At 33.2% G+C, this 17,904-nt stretch overlaps 1 protein-coding gene across 2 annotated transcripts in view; it reads right to left on the reverse strand.

The window, feature by feature from the left end:
* LOC149803374 (meiotic recombination protein DMC1 homolog) overlaps positions 1 to 17,904 on the reverse strand; it is a 78,892-nt gene that overhangs the window by 58,750 nt on the left and 2,238 nt on the right. For both annotated transcript variants that reach the window (XM_089953090.1, XM_089953091.1), the window contains exons 2-5: positions 14,985 to 15,062; positions 6,598 to 6,642; positions 6,017 to 6,067; positions 1,770 to 1,948 (exon numbers count right to left, since the gene is read on the reverse strand). In XM_089953090.1, coding sequence (XP_089809216.1) covers positions 1,770 to 1,948; positions 6,017 to 6,067; positions 6,598 to 6,642; positions 14,985 to 15,041 — 332 coding nt within the window. In that variant the 5' untranslated portion in view covers positions 15,042 to 15,062. The remainder of the gene's footprint in view (positions 1 to 1,769; positions 1,949 to 6,016; positions 6,068 to 6,597; positions 6,643 to 14,984; positions 15,063 to 17,904) is intronic.

Below are 17,904 nucleotides of genomic sequence, written 5' to 3' on the forward strand. Positions count from 1 at the left end.
ATGCACATAATAGAAAAACCGGAATTGCAAAATCGAAAGGGAGGTCACGTGATCGTGTTTACACCAAAAATGACCCTGACGACAACCAATCATTTTACTCCAAGAAATAAAAAATTAAAAAATTGTTTATTTCTTAAATCATGTAGTCCCATTATGACCTTGGAAACAACCAATCATTTTAAAATAAAACAGAACTTGTTTACAAAGGTAGCTACAAGTTTTGAAACAAGGTCAGAATTTACATCAACACTTGGTGTTTATTAACTAACAGTAAAGGTCAAACAATTTTCTAAAAAAGTATCATCTCTAATGAATAAATTTACATTATAATAGCATATAATAGAATAAAAAATTACAACTGACAAACAATTAAATTAAAATAAATATGAATTCAATCAGATATACATAACACTATTCTCAGCCAACCTTAAAAAATATGTGGTTGCTTTTGTTTCATTTAGACTTTTGATGTCTTTATTTATGCAATATCTATTCCTGATGTAAGGAGAATGTTTAAAATACTGAACTTAATGTACAGTTAAACCTGACTTTGTGGACACCTCCATATAAAGATATCTTTTAATTCACTGCCAATTGTATGGTCTTTAACTGTTGTCTATATACTATTTTAAAACTTTAATACAGTAGTCCCCCTTTTATAAGGCCACCCATTCTGCAGCATGAAAGCAACCTTATAAGTGGTCCTTTCTCAGGGAATCAAACGTGAGTAATAATTACATATTATGTAGGGATGGTGAAACTCATTTTTAATTATTTAATATCTTCATTTAAAGTCACAAGATAATGGATAAAACTTTTATCGGTGTTACTTAAATTTATATGAATAACCATCAATTGTGGTTGAAAATCACCTTAACAATAAAATCAGGGTATAAACATCTGGATGTAACTGTCACTACTTGTCGGCTCCATTTTTCCACTGGAGTAGTGACCATTAGTCGAAATGATTTTATTTTTCCTTCTAAGCTGAGAATGTCTGATGACATTTTGGACCTTTCCTTTATTGTCAATTTGCAGTTTTTACATAAAATTCTCTGTTTTTTTACAAAGGAATTGAGTTTCTCACATGATCCACTGGTTTGGATTGATAAACTTTCAAAATACATTTTGTAATCTATGAGAAAGAAGTCACAATGACTAACATACTTTTTTGACTTTCTGGTAATTGGATTCCATATATAGTGAGCTGAACAAAATACCATGCTTTTCAGTGGTTAGCTTTCATCATCTTGGAAACTATCAGTTATAATAATAACCTGCAATCATCAAAGTGAAAAAACCTAACATCTAAGGAATATAGCTGTAAGAATAATCTGATTACTTACCTCTATGTAGCAATTAAAGCTATTTTACTGGGATGTTGGAACAAATGCCAATGTGATGCATTTAGAAATCAGCAAATATTCATGATATTTGCTGGTAAAAAGGGGAAGGGTTTTCAAATGGGGAACCACTGTACTATGAATTCATTCATTGTGGCTATCAATTTTCATATGTTTTAAAAAAATTACTTTTGTTGGGCTTTGGAAGTAGTTTTATTGCTTCCAAAGTACATATACTCCTCAATGGGTCTTTTAATTCATGGTTTGAAGAACCATCAGATCGACAAAAATTGGCGGACCAGAAAAGTACATGCCAATCTCCCAAAACCACAACTCCCAACTCTTTCCTACCACCAAACTATACTGAGTAATTCAGCTCATAGCAGGAAAAAAAACTGAAAAGAGTTCTCTTTATTTTCATCTTACTCAAATTCTTGACTGCCTGTGGATAATCTGAATACTTGTTTCCTCTTGTCCGCATATTCCAAGGCTGTAAGAAATCCAGGATCAATAAGCTTTGCACATGCTTCCTTTATCTTTTCCATCTTGGCTTCTGAAATGCCTTTTATTGAACACAACTTCTTTTTTGTTGTCATTTGAATGCCCTGGTAATAATAATAATAATAATAATAGTAATAATAATAATAATAATGAGAAGAAGAAGAATTAACTTGTTTTAGACAGCAAAAACACAGACATTTCCTAAAAGCTCGAGTACTTCCGATGCCAGAACAATGACAGTCTCAGATGCAAGCCCCAAATACAGTCAAACACACTTATCTCAACCTCAGTTTTTTGAGAACTCCTGTATGTCAAGTGTTTTGGTCTGGTCCCAAAAAATGTCTTCTTTGTTATGCTAATTTTTCTCCACTTATTTTGACACCTGCTAAGTCGATAACCCTGCTATCTTGGGCAAAACATTTGTTTAAAGCAACATAAGGACCAGCTTATTTCGACTAAGTGCAACTTGTAATGTGCATCTCGGTGAAATTTTACAAGAAATGATCTGCAAAAGTGATATTTCATGCAAAAGTTTGGTCAGTTACATTTTGCTACTAGATGCAAATCAACTATAACAAAAGAAAATACTTTTAAAAATAACAGCCATACACATATACACATTAAAATTGGCCTAGATTTTGGTCTGCATGAGAAAACTATTGTATTACTGAGGCTACCAAGAGGATAAGACTATTCATAAGGAAATAAAAATGTGAAGAAAGTAAACATTTTCACAAACATCTTTGCAAAATGTCTCATTGTCATTTAACTCGACAGCCAGATATCCAGTAAATAATATCAGTTGTTAGATTCATGGCAGCTGTAGGTAAATGTATATTGTATTGCCTTCCCATCAGCAAGACAAGCAAATCTATTTTGCTTACAAAGGAGTGGTCAGGTGTAAATAAGTTCTTATTTTCTTCAGGACTGAGGAATATTAAAACTATGATATGTTCACTGCAAAATACACATTGACTGTGGGGTTAAAAGAGAAAATAGAGCACATATTGTACCTTTATTTCTGAGAGTGCACATACATCTACACATACATGTTATTTACTAACAACACTGTTTTTCTGTAATGTCTGCTATGTAGATCTGGAGTTTGAATTCTGTCTAAAAACCTATGAAATCATAACACATTTTACCAAATTAAAACTTGGAGCTTGAAATCAAGATCTTTAAAAGATATGTTGCCTCTAGTTGTATCAACATTAATCTGTTGATTGTTTTTGTTCCTTATCAATAAATGAATATTGTTCTGTGCTGAGAACCAATTTTCAGTCTGGTGTCTGAAAGGATTTCAAATAATTACTGTAGTATCACTTATTTTCACTGGGCTCAATTTTCGTGGTTTTGTATTTAAAAAAACGGCATTTTCGTGGGTACTTAAATTCGTGGTTTTGCATGTCAAAATTTGCAAGAATACAAAAAAATAAAACTATGCTGACACAAATGGCAGTCACTTTAATGTTTAAAACAATACTACCACCTGTATGAGCACAAATTAAATACCTGGCAAGTTCAATACTTACACCCTGTTTTCGACCAAGTGAATAAAATCAGTTGAAGCCGACGCAGCCAACAACACTAAAACAATACTGCCATCTCTATGAGCACAAATAAAACACCTGTCAAGATTAATCACTTTTGCCATGTTTGCTCAACATCAAAGGAAGCCAATACATCCAACAATACTGGGCCAATCGGTTATTAAAGTACATATAAATAATCTCTTACTTAAACCATTGTCTATCAAGTTGCACCATCAGTACTTGCTGACAATCATGGCATTAACACAGAGGCATAAGAGTGGTAAAATTCAACTTAGAACTCCCACCACTGAATGGATAATTGCAGCTCATGGGTCAATAAGTGAAAGATCGGACCTAATTATCAGTGGTTTTGAGAAAGCTGGACTTGTTTAATTCAGCAATTTGGGGATTATTTACCTGAGAAGCATTTGTGAATACCATAAGACTTAATTGACACGATGTTGATACAGTGGCTCTGTCCAAAAATATGTAAAGTGTGAGCTTTAATACTTTGCTGTAATTAGTGTATATACATAGTGTTTCATTATATATTGTTTGAAGAAATAGTTATAGTATCTTACAGGAATGTAGTTCTTTTGGATTAAAAATGCATGGATAAAATGAAACGTGGTTTCAAAGGATTTAAATGTATCAATAACAGCTGTAATTGAATGAAGGATCGATTTGAATAAGCATTAAATTTAATTTTCATAAACCGTTATTTTGTATTATTTTTTTTTTTCATTTTCAGTATTACTATTGTTTGAATAATTTATGCTCTTTCTTTATTTTCTTCTCTTCTTACTTACCTCACATATCAATTTAAGGCAGTGAGTGTAAAGTTACGGCTATCGGATACCTTATCGAACATGTGCATTGAAACAACATAAAATTGTTTATAATTTTTGTTTCAAAAGGTTAAAATAATAAATAAAACACATTTAAAAGCTAATATTCATTTATCAGATTACAGTACTGACCTTGATTTATCAAATACTAGTAGCTGTGTTAATTTATATGAATGAAACACCGTAAGAAAATGGGGTGGGGTCATCCTTAGTTACGTGGCTCATTTCTCGTTGGGAATTTAAATTCATGCTTCGGGGCACCAATGAAAATCACGAAAATTGGTCCCCCATGAAAACTGACGACACTACAGTAGTTTAACCAGCCTGAACAACTTGGGAAACTGTTCTTTATGGTTGTTACTAGTATGTACAATTTTCCACAGCTCACAATTATAATCTTTTGGGTACTAATGCTCCAAAACTGTTTACTAACATAAGTTCTTCACTTCTTGAATTAGTGCTTTACTACTATGCCAGATTTTTTTATTTGTTCCATAAAAATGATGTATTAGGGTTTTAAGTCCATGCTATAGTTTGTTTGTTCAGACAGAGCTATTAGGATCAAATAAATATCTTTACTTCTTAATTTCATTTTTAGATTTTTAGTTGGGCTATACATTCACTTTATCTTAACCATTAAAGGACTATATAATTTTCTAGCACAAGATCATGCATGGCTAAACTGTTTGAGCAAAGGAAAGAAAATTAAACTAAACTTGTAAGTTGTCTGTATTTTAACTAGTCTTGGTTTTGCCTTTTCTATATTTCAAAATATCACTGAAAGGGGGACTGATCAGCATGCTATTCTTGTCCATCCAGCATGTACATTATACAAATCAAGATGAAATCCTTCTCCAGGCACAAAGTACGGTCCTCTTACCTTGAACACTGAGTCGATGACACCACTGAAGCCTACTAAGATACTTGGGAACCATCCTTAGATATATGCATATTAAATTACCTAATGTCGTACTTTATTCAATAGTTCCAAATACATCTTGATCACAAACTGTGACAATCAATAGATTGATAGACAGTGAAAACAAAACCAATGTTTCCTACAGTTGCTTGAGGAAGAGTACAATGAAAGGATAAGAAACACATGAAATCAAGGCAAAAAATTCCTTAATGTTGTATAAATTACATTTAAAATGCACAAGCTTCAGGGTTTTTATCAGAGAATAAACACCAGAGAGAGTTTCCCAAAACTTCAAACATTTATCTTTTGTATCTGACCTATACAATTTTGTATGGTTCAGTACTAGATTATAAATATATCCTATCAATATTATAAATTATGCAAAGATTACACATTTTCTACATAGCTGATTTATGAGCATTCCAGTATCTAGGTCAATGCATGTTGTGTATATGATTTTGTGGCACTTATAATAAAATCTGTCAGAAAATTTAAAAGACCAAAATAAATACTTTCTTTCAGCCTGTCTAATTACATACCTATTTATTTATGAATTTATTCCACGCATCTTTTAAGTATTATGAAAGCTGGCTATGATGAAAAATCTACACAAAATGATTCACGATCTGGAATTACACTTTTTTTAAATACGCATATTTGGTTTTGTTCTACAATTATACTTTTTCTAAATGCACACATTTGGTTTTTTTCTACAGTTATACCAGTACATGCTGGAGTTCAACAGAACATGCATAATTATTACATTGTACATTTGCGCATGCATAATACTGCATTTACCATTTTCATAAGAGAGTTAGATGAATATTTACAAACTTATGAAATAAATATTTTTTGGACTTTATACAGTACCTTGATGGTGCATATTCCAGATTGTTTAAGTTTTTTTATGTCTGCAACATTCTGAAATAAAGCACAACATTATCAATAAATTCACTTTCATACTTGCATATAAAGAGTAACTGTGCATAACTTGCAAGCTTTTTTTTTGGCTTTCAAGAATACTTAAAAAAGTTTACTTTTAATTTTTAAAAATACTTGAAAAAGTTTACTTTTAATTAAAAAAATTACTGGTCACTGAAATTTTGGATGCTAGTCTTAAAAAGTCTGAACAAAGACTTGTATCAAAAAGATTATTTTATAACCACCAGGAGATTTGATAAGAATACACAATCATTTAAATAATGTGATAAAAATAAATTTGCATATATATGTACATAAATAAACATGATCATTATATGGTTTTCTATCATTTTAATTTTCATCCTAATGTAATTATGAACAGGTAAACAGCATTCATAATGAATAAGCATTAGAATTTTTTATGCTGCAATTTTTCAGTGGAAAATAAAATATTTACAGTTCAATAAACAGTCTGAATGGAACATACAATTCAAAAATTTTGAAAGTGAATTTCAAAACTTAATACATACAACTCCATGATTTTGAAGTAGGTCAATGTCCTGGAATATTGATGCCTGTAGAAAAAGAATAAGGGAAAATATAGATTTTTGCTGGTTATAAAAACTGCTCAGTCATTTATGACAGTCCTGTACATTACTGAACAAAGTAATATGTGAAAAATGTTATCTACACCTTCCAACAGTGTTGCAAACACCTATGTCACATTCCCAACTCAGCTGCTACACATTTCTATTTTATTGCCTGCTTAGTGTCATAGGACCACAATGGAAATTTACTGGTAGTGACCATTCAGTTCCCGGTAAATTCTGTGTCATCCTCAGTATCTGTCAATACATTTCAATTTAAATTTGTACCATGCTTTTACAATCCAGACTGAATAAATCTTATTTTGCATGGAAGCACACAGGATGGAAGAATTTATTACATGTTCAAACCATTAGATCTCTATAATATACATATTCTCACACCACTTCCAACTACCTTCTCTCCAGTTGACCTTCCGGACATGTTTGCAAATTTCTTCTGTGACAAAGTACAAACCATTAGAGATAAGCTTGACACCACAATTTCAATTGACTCGTCATCACCATACAGTTTGGATACAGAATTTAAGCGGCAACCATTAGCAGCATTTGAACCTGTCTCTATGGATTTTTTATGTACAATCCTGATGAAGAGTGCACCAAAGTCACATGAACTTGATCCAATTCCAACATCACTGCTGCTTGAGTGCTTAGAGCCAGTATTGCCTTCATTAACTGATTTTATTAATACCTCTCTCTCATCCGGGGAATTCCCATCATTTTTCAAAACTGTCATTGTAAAGCCTCTGCTAAAGAAACCAACACTAGACCATAACGATTTAAAGAACTACCGCCCAGTTTCTAATCTCCCATTCATATAAAAAATCTTAGAAAAGGTTGTTCTATCCCAGCTTGTATCTCATCTGAATTCAACAGTCTTTTTAGCAATGTACAATCTGCATATCGCCCTTGCCACAGTACTGAAACTACTCTTCTAAAAGTAGTTAATGACATTCTCTCTGCTTTGGATAGCAGAAAGATTACAGACCTCACCCTCCTTGATTTGTCTGCAGCATTTGACACAACAGACCATGATATATTACTTCACCGTCTCCAGCATGTATTTGGCATTCATGATACAGCCTTACTGTGGTTCAAATCCTACTTGGTCAACAGGACACAAATTGTGTCTGCAAATGGAATACACTCCAGCCCAATTGATCTATGATGTGGTGTTCCACAGGGGTCTGTTCTTGGACATGTTCTCTTCATTCTATACACTCAGCCTCTCTCAAGTGTGATAGATCATCATCCAGTGTCTCACCAATTGTACGCTGATGACACCCAAATATACAGATCTAGCCACCCAACTGAAGTTGATGCTACCATCCAAGGTGTAGAGAGGTACATTTCTGATGTGAAATCATGGATGACATGTAACAAGCTGCAGATGAATGATGATAAGACTTTCTCATTCACATCCTTTACCTCAAACAATAAATATGAGCAGCACCAACATTAAATTTACAAAATCAGTACCAAACCTTGGTGTTACTCTGGACAGTACTCTCACACTGCACCAATATGTCATGAACATATGCAAGGTTGCATATCTTGAGCGGAGATGCATCAGTTCCATTTGCAAATATCTTTCAAGTTGATGCCACTAAAACACTTGTGTGTTCATTAGTACTTTCAAGACTGGACTATTGTAACTCAATTCTGTCTGGTTCATCTCAATATCTACTCCAGAAACTTCAAAAAGTTCAAAACACAGCTGCTCGGATCATACTTAGAGTACCACGATCAGAGCACACTTCCCCAGCTGCTCTGTACCCTACACTGGCTATCCATTCGATCCAGAATGAAACACAAAATTTGTTCTCTGTGCTACGTTTCACTGACGGACCCTAGTCCAACATACCTATCCAACCTCACCCATGTGTACACACCAGCAAGATACTTATGCTCCTCTTCTGACAATCGTATACTCATTATTCCCACTATGAAAACAAAGTCATATGGACAGTGTTCTTTTGCATACCAGGGCCCAGCAACGTGGAATGAATTGCCCACTGAACTTAGACACAAAGACACAGTGATCCCATTCAAGAGTGCTCTCAAAACTCACTTACTTCAACTGCAAGAACAAACTTAAAGACCTAATAATGTTTCCTACCTTAAATATTCTCAGCATGTTTAATTTATGTTTTCTAATTTCATGGTGGTTGTTTTTGTAATCATATCATTATATATGTTTTTTATCTTATAGGTGTTGTCTAATGTTGTAAAGCGCTTAGAACTTCTAAGGATTAGGCTCTATACAAAGTCCTCATTATTATTATTATTATCACTAATAACTGTTCAAATACCAGTCATTTAGGAAGCTCTTCAGTGATCTTCATGCTCATATTAAGGGAAAGAGTGGTGGCTCAGTCGTTAGCATGCTCACAGGAGTCGCAACCAAAAGTGTGAGAGTTAAAATCCAATCCATCGAGATCAGTCTTGGTCAGCTGCATGTACCATTGCGTGGCTTTAGGAAAAGCTCTTTACTTAATTGCTTTGGTACTATATGTTGCCTTGCTGTGCAATAAAATACCAACCAAACACCAAAAAAATCATACTAAAGGTAACAGTGCATTTTAAATTTGTGTCTCTGCTGTCCAATCCTAAATAACAACAGGTACATTTCTTAAATTCCGTATCAATTGTAATGATATTTTTAAAAATCAAGCTAGATAAAAAATTAAAACAGTACTTGGATTTTGAGATAATTATCACCAGAGCTCAAGTGTTTTTCCTCTGTTCAATGGATTGCAGTGTCCAATTGTCACAGTCGGGTTGCCTTCTTTTGTTTATATAATACATGTAGTACCATTTTAGCAAATTACGTGTCAAGCAAACATGTTGATACACTATGAATCCTCAGACAAGAGAACTAAATGGCCCTGGAATAAAAATTTAGGGTCCTGGTAAAATAAGCAAAGTTCATTTGTGGGCATAAAATCACTAGTTTCAAGCAAATCAATTTAACTGAACAGAAGTAAATCTCCTTCTTCACTTCTAAATATGACAATTGTTTATTAGTGTTCATGTAATTACTTTTCTTGGTAACAAAGTCTCCTAAACTACTGGGGCAAATGAAACATCCAATGAATTCACAATTTCAAACATGGAGGGTACAGAACTCTCTAATGACTCAACATGATGCATAGTTTGACTCTCCCCCCTCAAAAAAAATAATAATGGAGGTCCAAGAGATGCATCTAAAGGTCAAGGATACATCAAAAGAACCCAAGAAAGCTCTGTAAGAACTGTATAGAAGCTTGCAAGTGAAAGGGTATATTAGCCATGATCAAATGCCACATTATGTTTACAAAAATGTACCTTAGAACTTAACTTTTAATCAGCAATCTATAGCAAGGATAGTGCTGAAGTGCTATTCAAAGGTGATTCAATACAAAAGAATCACTTTTATGAAGCAGGTATGATACTTTAGTTCTCACTCTTATAAAAATGCATTTGTTATCACTTAATATGTTAATTGTTTTCCAAAAATTATTAGTGACACTAATTCTATAAATTAATTAAAAGAGATCCACTTTGTATCCTTAGTACAAAGTTTTGTCTGGCTATAAATCTCACAACACTCCTCACAACTTATATTTTTATTTAATGCTTGCATCCAAGTTTCTTGCTTAGCATTGTGTTCCCTCTTTGCCTAAAAAAAGCCCCAAAAAACATTGTAAACAAACTAATTTTGTTTTTACCAGTTTATTATTTTACCCTCCTGTTTATCAATATTGTTGACAGCCAAATGGTTTTAGATTGCATTTTCCCATGATTTTGGAATTCTGATATTAAGAAGTATTCAACAACTTGTTGCATTCAGTGTTTTGTTTTATCATTTCAAATGGTATTATATTAACATGATTGACTAAATTGTTAGAAGTTTCAATGCCAGCTTTCTTCCAGGATTTGCACTGACAGAACATCCTCGGTGGAACAAAATTTAAAAACCTCAGGAATAAATACTCATTTGGACTTTGCGATTCTATCTTTCCAATTTTATAATGCAAAAAATTTACATCTTTCCAAAAATTGTTTTTAATGAACTTAGCAAATTATTATAATTTCCTCCTCTTTAATTCCAAATATCTTTTATATTTTTCTGAATATACAGTAGTCCCCCTCTTATAAGGCCACCCCTATTGCTGCAGAAAAGTGGCCTTATAATGTGGGTGGCCTTTCTACTGGGGGATGACAAATGCAAATAGTAAATACATATGAGGAAAGTCACAAGTACATTTAATTCTAAAACATTTTATATTTTCATTAACTGTCTTTATAGTTATGTTACAAATCACATCATCTGTCACTTTGTTGGTAACAGTCTAAAAACCAAACCAGTCTCGTCAGAATTAAAAATATCCTTGCTGTCATATCCCATGCATATATCGTTTAGTCTTTTGTTCCAATCTTCATTAATAACATCAGCTGATTCTCCACTAAGGACAGAACACTTAACATTGTATCGCACTTGAAATCTGTGCAACCATCCATTACTTGCGGTAAAGTCGTCATATCCCAATTCAACTGACAAAATTCTTGCTTTTTCTTGTCATTCAAATCAGGATACAGACATCTCCTGGCTCAAAGAATCTTCCTTTCTCCAGCCATTTCACCTTCCCACTTCTGCAGAATTGTTTCCTTATTTTTCACAATATTGTTATCTGAGTCTTTCCGACATTAGTTTTCTGCAAGGATCCTCGTCCCCCACCTCTCGGTCAGTTGAATTAATTTCACTTTCTTTTCTAAACTGAGAATTTTTCTTTTCCTTGATGACATGTTGATCTTTTTGCAATAAGTTATTCATCTTGCCAACTACAATACTGATAAAACAATTTTTTATGCATCTAAATAAATTGCAGTGTGTTTATAAAGGAAGTGATCTTGTCATGTGATTCATTAGTCGCAATCTGGTACCCTATTGCTTTTATACATTATTTTACACTAAGTGAGAGAAGCCAAAACGGCTTCGATATGTACCATTAATATTACGCAGATTTGACCTCGCAGCCGTTAGGATTTGCAATTTTGACAAATTTTGTCAGTAGTAATAGCCACCAATTAAGGGAAGCCATAAAGGCTATCAAACCATTTTCGTGCCGACTTGTGTATTGTACATCACTACTGTCACTTCTCAGCTGCTACTACTGTTCAATAATTGTAAACAATTACCAATGACTAAACCAGACATCTTATGGTAACACAGCAGTAAGGCTAATTGGATTACATGTACTTACCCTTTTGTATGGATTAAAATTTGAGTCTTTCTCGGCTTTATGGAATAAATGTGGCTTCTCGTAAGGCGTAAATGATATAATATTAACTTTAGTGGTACATGTACTTTAGTCAACACTTCTTTCAATAACGAAAACCTGACAATGGGAAACATCAATCGGATTACTTAACACACATTATGAATAAAATACTGGTTCTGGATACATATTAAAATAAAATGCGTCCGCTTGTGGGGGGGAAATTTTATATTATTGCACTAATATGCAGGCCGCTGGTTGCATTAGCCGGGTGGCCTTTCGCGAAGGGTACTTTTGAACACAAACTCGTTGGTGCCAGCAGATTCTGGCTGCAAGGAGCGAGTGGCCGTTGGTCAGGGGGGCTGTTCAAGAGGTGGACTACTGTAGTTGATTTTACTAAGTTCTGCCACATTCCATCCTCATTTTCCAGCAATCTTATCATAAAGTACCTAATGAATGAATAAATGTATCATATTTAACCTTTACTTATTCTCAAGGAATACTATTATATCAAGTTTAATTCTCTCTTTACCACCCAATACAAACTTAAGGTACAATTTTCTTCTGCTTCAACTTTTGCTGAAGGATTTGAAAATGCTGAAAAAGGATGTATGAATATAGGCAGAACTAGAGATTTTACAGCAATTACTTTACCTACTAATGAAAGATGTCTTTGAATCCAGCTTTCTTTTTGTCTTCATTACTTTCTTCCTATAATTAATTTCCACCAATTGTTGTAAATCTGGAGATAAACTGATGCCAAGAAGAGAAAAGTTAGAAGACCAGTTTAGGTCCTTATCAGAACATATTCTGTTCCTGGAAAATTTCTTGTTTCCAATCCAAACAGCCTATGTTTTTGTTATGTTACATTTAAGTCCAGGTAAGAGAGAAAAGCCCCGTAAGATATTCATAGCTGCTTCAACAGAATGTTGAGATCTATCAAGAAGAATACTGAAAATGTCAACAGCATACTGACCAAATTATACTCATTCGGACATCAAATATCAGTCCCCATACAGCCACATTTTGCTTTACAGTTATAGTTAAAACATTTCTACACCAATAATGGACAAATAAGGTGCAAGAGGATCTCCCTGATGACATCCTCTTGGAAGTGTAAATACTTATGATATATTTCCATTGTTTATAACACAACTTTTAAAGCTATGATTAAAAACAGTCTAAACCAATTACAACCAGAATCATCAAAGTTAAAAGATTGTAAAACTTTTTCCATAAAGCTCCATTTAACTGAGTTGAAGGCTTTTTCAAAGTCTATTGGCAATAATAAACCATATCCATTTTCATTCTCAAGTTGAACCATGATGTAATATAATAGCCTGGTATTTTTTCCAGTGAATCTACCATTCATAAATCCGTTTTGAGTATCAATGATTCTTAATGGTTGTTGTTGTTGTTGTAGGGTTTAACGTCATTTTTCAGCACACGATAGGCTATACATGGCGGCCAGTATTAATGATGGAGGAAGAACCCGGGAAAAACTCAGAAAGAACTACCGACCCATGAGAAGCTATTGGCAAGCTTTCTCATATACCCACATTAGCCGAATACGAGACTCGAACCCACGCAGACAGAGGTGAGATGGCAGTGATCCGTAATGGAGAGTGCTTTAGACCACTCAACCACTCTAGGCCCCGATTCTTAATGGAAGAACTTTCTTATCATAGCTGCATTATAGCTCCCAAAGCATATTTTGAGCATATTTAGAAGTGGTATAGGTCTACAACTTTTAAAATATCTTCTTTATTTCCTTCATTTGTTAGACATGTGAGGACTCTTTGAATCTGAAACATTGAAAGTTTTCCCATAGCATATCCATAATTTATTGATCAGCAAAGAAATGCCCCAAGAGCCTTCCAAAAGAATGTATAGAACACTCTCTAGTAAATCCAAATGAGTTGGGACTTTTCCCATTTTACATCCATTGTTCAGACATAGCATATTCATTACTTGTAAGTAGACCATCACATAATTTCTTTTCCTCTTGACAAAGTATAATATTGTGATCAAAAAACGATTTTGAGTTCCTGAGTATCCTTAACAACAAAACTGAGAAATTGTACTCTGTATAATTCCACATACTCGGTAAAAGGTTTTGCGGGTTTTCAAGATGTCTATTTGGTTTCATGTATTTGTCCAATCATCTAAAACAAGTTCCTTTATTGCCTTATTGATATTATTTTCTTTTTCTTTTTTGAAGATTTAAAAAAACATTTTGTGCTTGTTTCTTCCAAATCATACCATCTAGCTTTGGATCATAATATAACAACTTCAATGCATTTCTCCCTGATTCCTCTAATTCTGCTTTCTTTTTTTCTTCTAGATTTTCCAAAATTTCCCTATTTATGTTATCTGATATTTCCCTTTTAATTTTTATTATTCCTTGTTCAATTTTCTTTATTTTTCCTGTTTCTGATATCCTTTGTTTTCCAAACAGAATAATCTTATTTTCAAATCTTTTCATTTTCAAAATTTCAAAGAATATTTGATCTTTACAGGAAAGAGAAACATAGATTCCTCTTTATTTCCCTCTATGTTATATTCATTTACTGCGTCAGGCATACAGTTTTTAACCAAATCAATATAATTAATGTCCCTCAACAGATGAACATTAAATTTCCAATATTATTTCCTCCTTGGACACTCTGAAAAAGCTACACTCATAACAAAAGCTTAATGATCAGTCCTATACACATCAACTGTACTCATATAAATCATCAGATACAAGAAAGTAATCTAATCTACTTTGTTTCAAGGGAAATGTTTGCCTCCAGTTATACATCTTTTGAGTCTTGAGTGCAATTTCTCCAGGGGTCTATTAATTCCAGTCCACTTTTCAGGTCTTGGATTGCTGCTCTAGAGATTAAAAAAGAAATTCAAGTTACCTGAAACTTTAATATCTAATGCTCACTTTTTAATATAATTTTTGCACTTTCTTCAGATCTTACAACATACTGCAATACATACTGTAAAGCATTACAATATGAAAATTCTGATTACACAAAATCCTAATGTTTTGTTAAAGTCTACCTCATCATCTTCTCTTGTTACTTCCTCTTCTACTACTTGATCTTCAGCCTCAATCATCCTTGATTTAGATTAGTCCCACTAGAGTGAAACAAAGAAGATTTGGATTATGGAATAGGGTAGATCAAAAGAAAAAAGAACAAAACAGAAACTTAAACTATAGGCTGACAAGTTTCCTGCGTTGTTGGCATATACTAATGTATACTTAATTTGGGCCTGTAGCTCTCATTTTACAACGCAAGACAAAAGTGCAAGGTACACATTTTCTATAAACCAGCTAAAGAAGAAAAGGGAACCAACTACAATGACTATTAAAAACCATGAAAATGGCATAACATGTTGACAAGCTAATATTATAATGCTTAACATTTTGAAACTGCTAGAATGCACAGAGTTTATAAGTGCAAAGACGTCAGAAGTGAAATTTCAATTTTAGTCTCACAATAGGAATAGCAAATCAGAAACACCAGTGTGTTATAAATACGTAATTTTTGAAAAAAACAACATTTTGTTTATCTCAACCCTTTTTGAGGCATCACAGAGCTATACAAATTTTAAAACGAAATTTAAGATGCTATTTTTTTCCAAAAGCTATGTCTAATGCATGATCAACATAACATCACCTCATCTCTATATGATGGATTCCTTTTGCCAATAGTGGGCTTGTTGTTTGTAAGTTTGTGGAGTTTTTATTCCCAATATTTTGCCAAGTATGACATATATGTTGATTTATACAATATTTGAAGTCAGTGTATGGAATTTACATTCAGACATAGGTAACTGCAAGGCAGCTAAGGCTGCTTTATCTGCCTTTTCATTACCTTTTATGTCAAATACAGCTAGGCAACCATCAATCCTGAATATTTTCCCCAGATTGTATTATAATCTTATGTATCTTTAATAACTGGAATATTAAAGGTTTCTCAGGTTTATGACTCTGCAAGGGTTTCAATGTGGAAAGGGAATCCAAAAAGATAATGTACAGTATTCATAGTTTCTTTTTGAGAGGGTTCAATGCAGATCAAAGCTTTTAGTATGGTTGTAATTTCTGAAGTAAAAATTAGGATAGTTGCAATGGCAAATCCGGTACTCTAACCAAATTTTTATCTGTCTGTACAAAGAAGCACATGACTACAATAGCATGGTTTGATTTCTTTTAATTTAATCTGGAAAAGGTGATGATGTGCTGTCTTTCAAGACTTGAATTTGCAAAGGTAAACTATTATTTTAGGTTTTGACAACCACGGTGGTAAGCTGGGAATACAGAATTTCACAATAATTAAATGCTTTATGGTGGAATGAAGTTTTGGTTTCTGAACATACAAGTTTTAGTATTTGGGTTTAAACTTTCAGCATATGTGGGGGTTAGGTGGATTAGAAGATAGTTTGGTAGAATAATGAAGAACCAATTTCATTTGTCTATGAGAAAGTGATAGTACATTTGCCTCAATAGAGAGGCTTTCTAAAAGGAAAATTCTGAATGCACCCAAACAGTGTCTCTGTCCCTGATTGTGTGTTGGATGAAGCATTTGCAGGTAAGATTTATACAATGATCCTTATGTATGCAAGCATAAAGTCAAATTTCAAGATCACTAATGACCTTTATATTTGAACTAAGACCCTCCAATCTGCTATCCAATCTGTGTTTGCCATGACTCCTATCAAATCCAAGGCTTTTTAACATTTGTCCCCGAGATATGATATGTGGGAGAAAAGTTAATTTATGGTCATAAAAAAGAAAGCACTAAAATATTGCTCTCCTCCACAATAGGAATAAGGCAACCATCTAGGTCATCATGAGTACAATGTAAGTGGCAGAAATTCATACAGTTAGTTGTTTATTTCGAAAATTTTAACCCTCTTTCTTCTGCCCATTTCTGCTTTTGCTCAGAGGTGCACCAATCTCCTAAGGATAGTTTTCAGGAATTAGGATGCTGCTGATTTAACTCTGAAATTTCTCTTTTTTTATAATAATGTAAATGGAGATCAAGTTAGGTGGCAGGCCTAGGTTGAATAGGTCAGTCATTAAGCCATGCTTCTATTTTATGTCATACGCATTTCCAAGCTGAAATTACATCAATTATATGTTCTTTCTTTATGAAAGTGTATCAAATAAATGCTTCAAGCCTGACAAAATGTTGTAATCGGCTTCTCTGGCATCTGAATGCATAATGAACAACAGATAGTAGTTGTAATGATTGCATATATTTTAGAGCATAAAAAAACTACTCAGATCACTTAAGGTTTGCCAAATAACATTGCACTGTTTCACTTTGGATCATTCAAAGATGTTTCAATATTAATCCAGAGAAAGCTAATTTGGGTCTGCATGCTGCTAGGAACATAACAGAGCAACACTTTCTGTGATTTGAAAATTTACAATGTCCACCAGTTATTTTCAAACTGGCATCTTAATTGCTGCTTTCTGAGCTTTACTACATATGGTGTTGATAACATTTTTACCTTAATTAACAGGGGATGAAAATTCATTCAGCCATTTCAAAATGGAATATTTCAGTATGTTTCACTTAATATTTATTTTATATTATCAATTTTAATATTAGTAAAATTAAGTATGATTCAAAATAACATCTGATGACAGTAAAGTAAAATATCAAGGTAAAGTATCAAGATCATTGTTAAAATACATATATAATGAAGTCTATGATCTGAATCAAACATTAATATTGATTAACACCAACAATGCTCAATACCACTTTGCCTAAACATACATGGTTAACAGTGCCTATTTAAACTTTACTTTCATGCATATTTGTACCTAATGAGCCTTATTTTAGATATGAAACAGTCAATTATTAATGACCATTTTATTTAATATAAACTATGACAAAAGGGATTTTAGTGTGGGGGAAAAGTAAAATATATAGCAATACCAATGTCAGGTTTCTAACTAGTATAATGT

The sequence above is a fragment of the Sinohyriopsis cumingii genome, chromosome 3 (genome assembly GCF_028554795.1).
Source record: "Sinohyriopsis cumingii isolate HCF-2022 chromosome 3, ASM2855479v2, whole genome shotgun sequence".
Lineage (NCBI taxonomy): Eukaryota > Metazoa > Mollusca > Bivalvia > Unionida > Unionidae > Sinohyriopsis > Sinohyriopsis cumingii.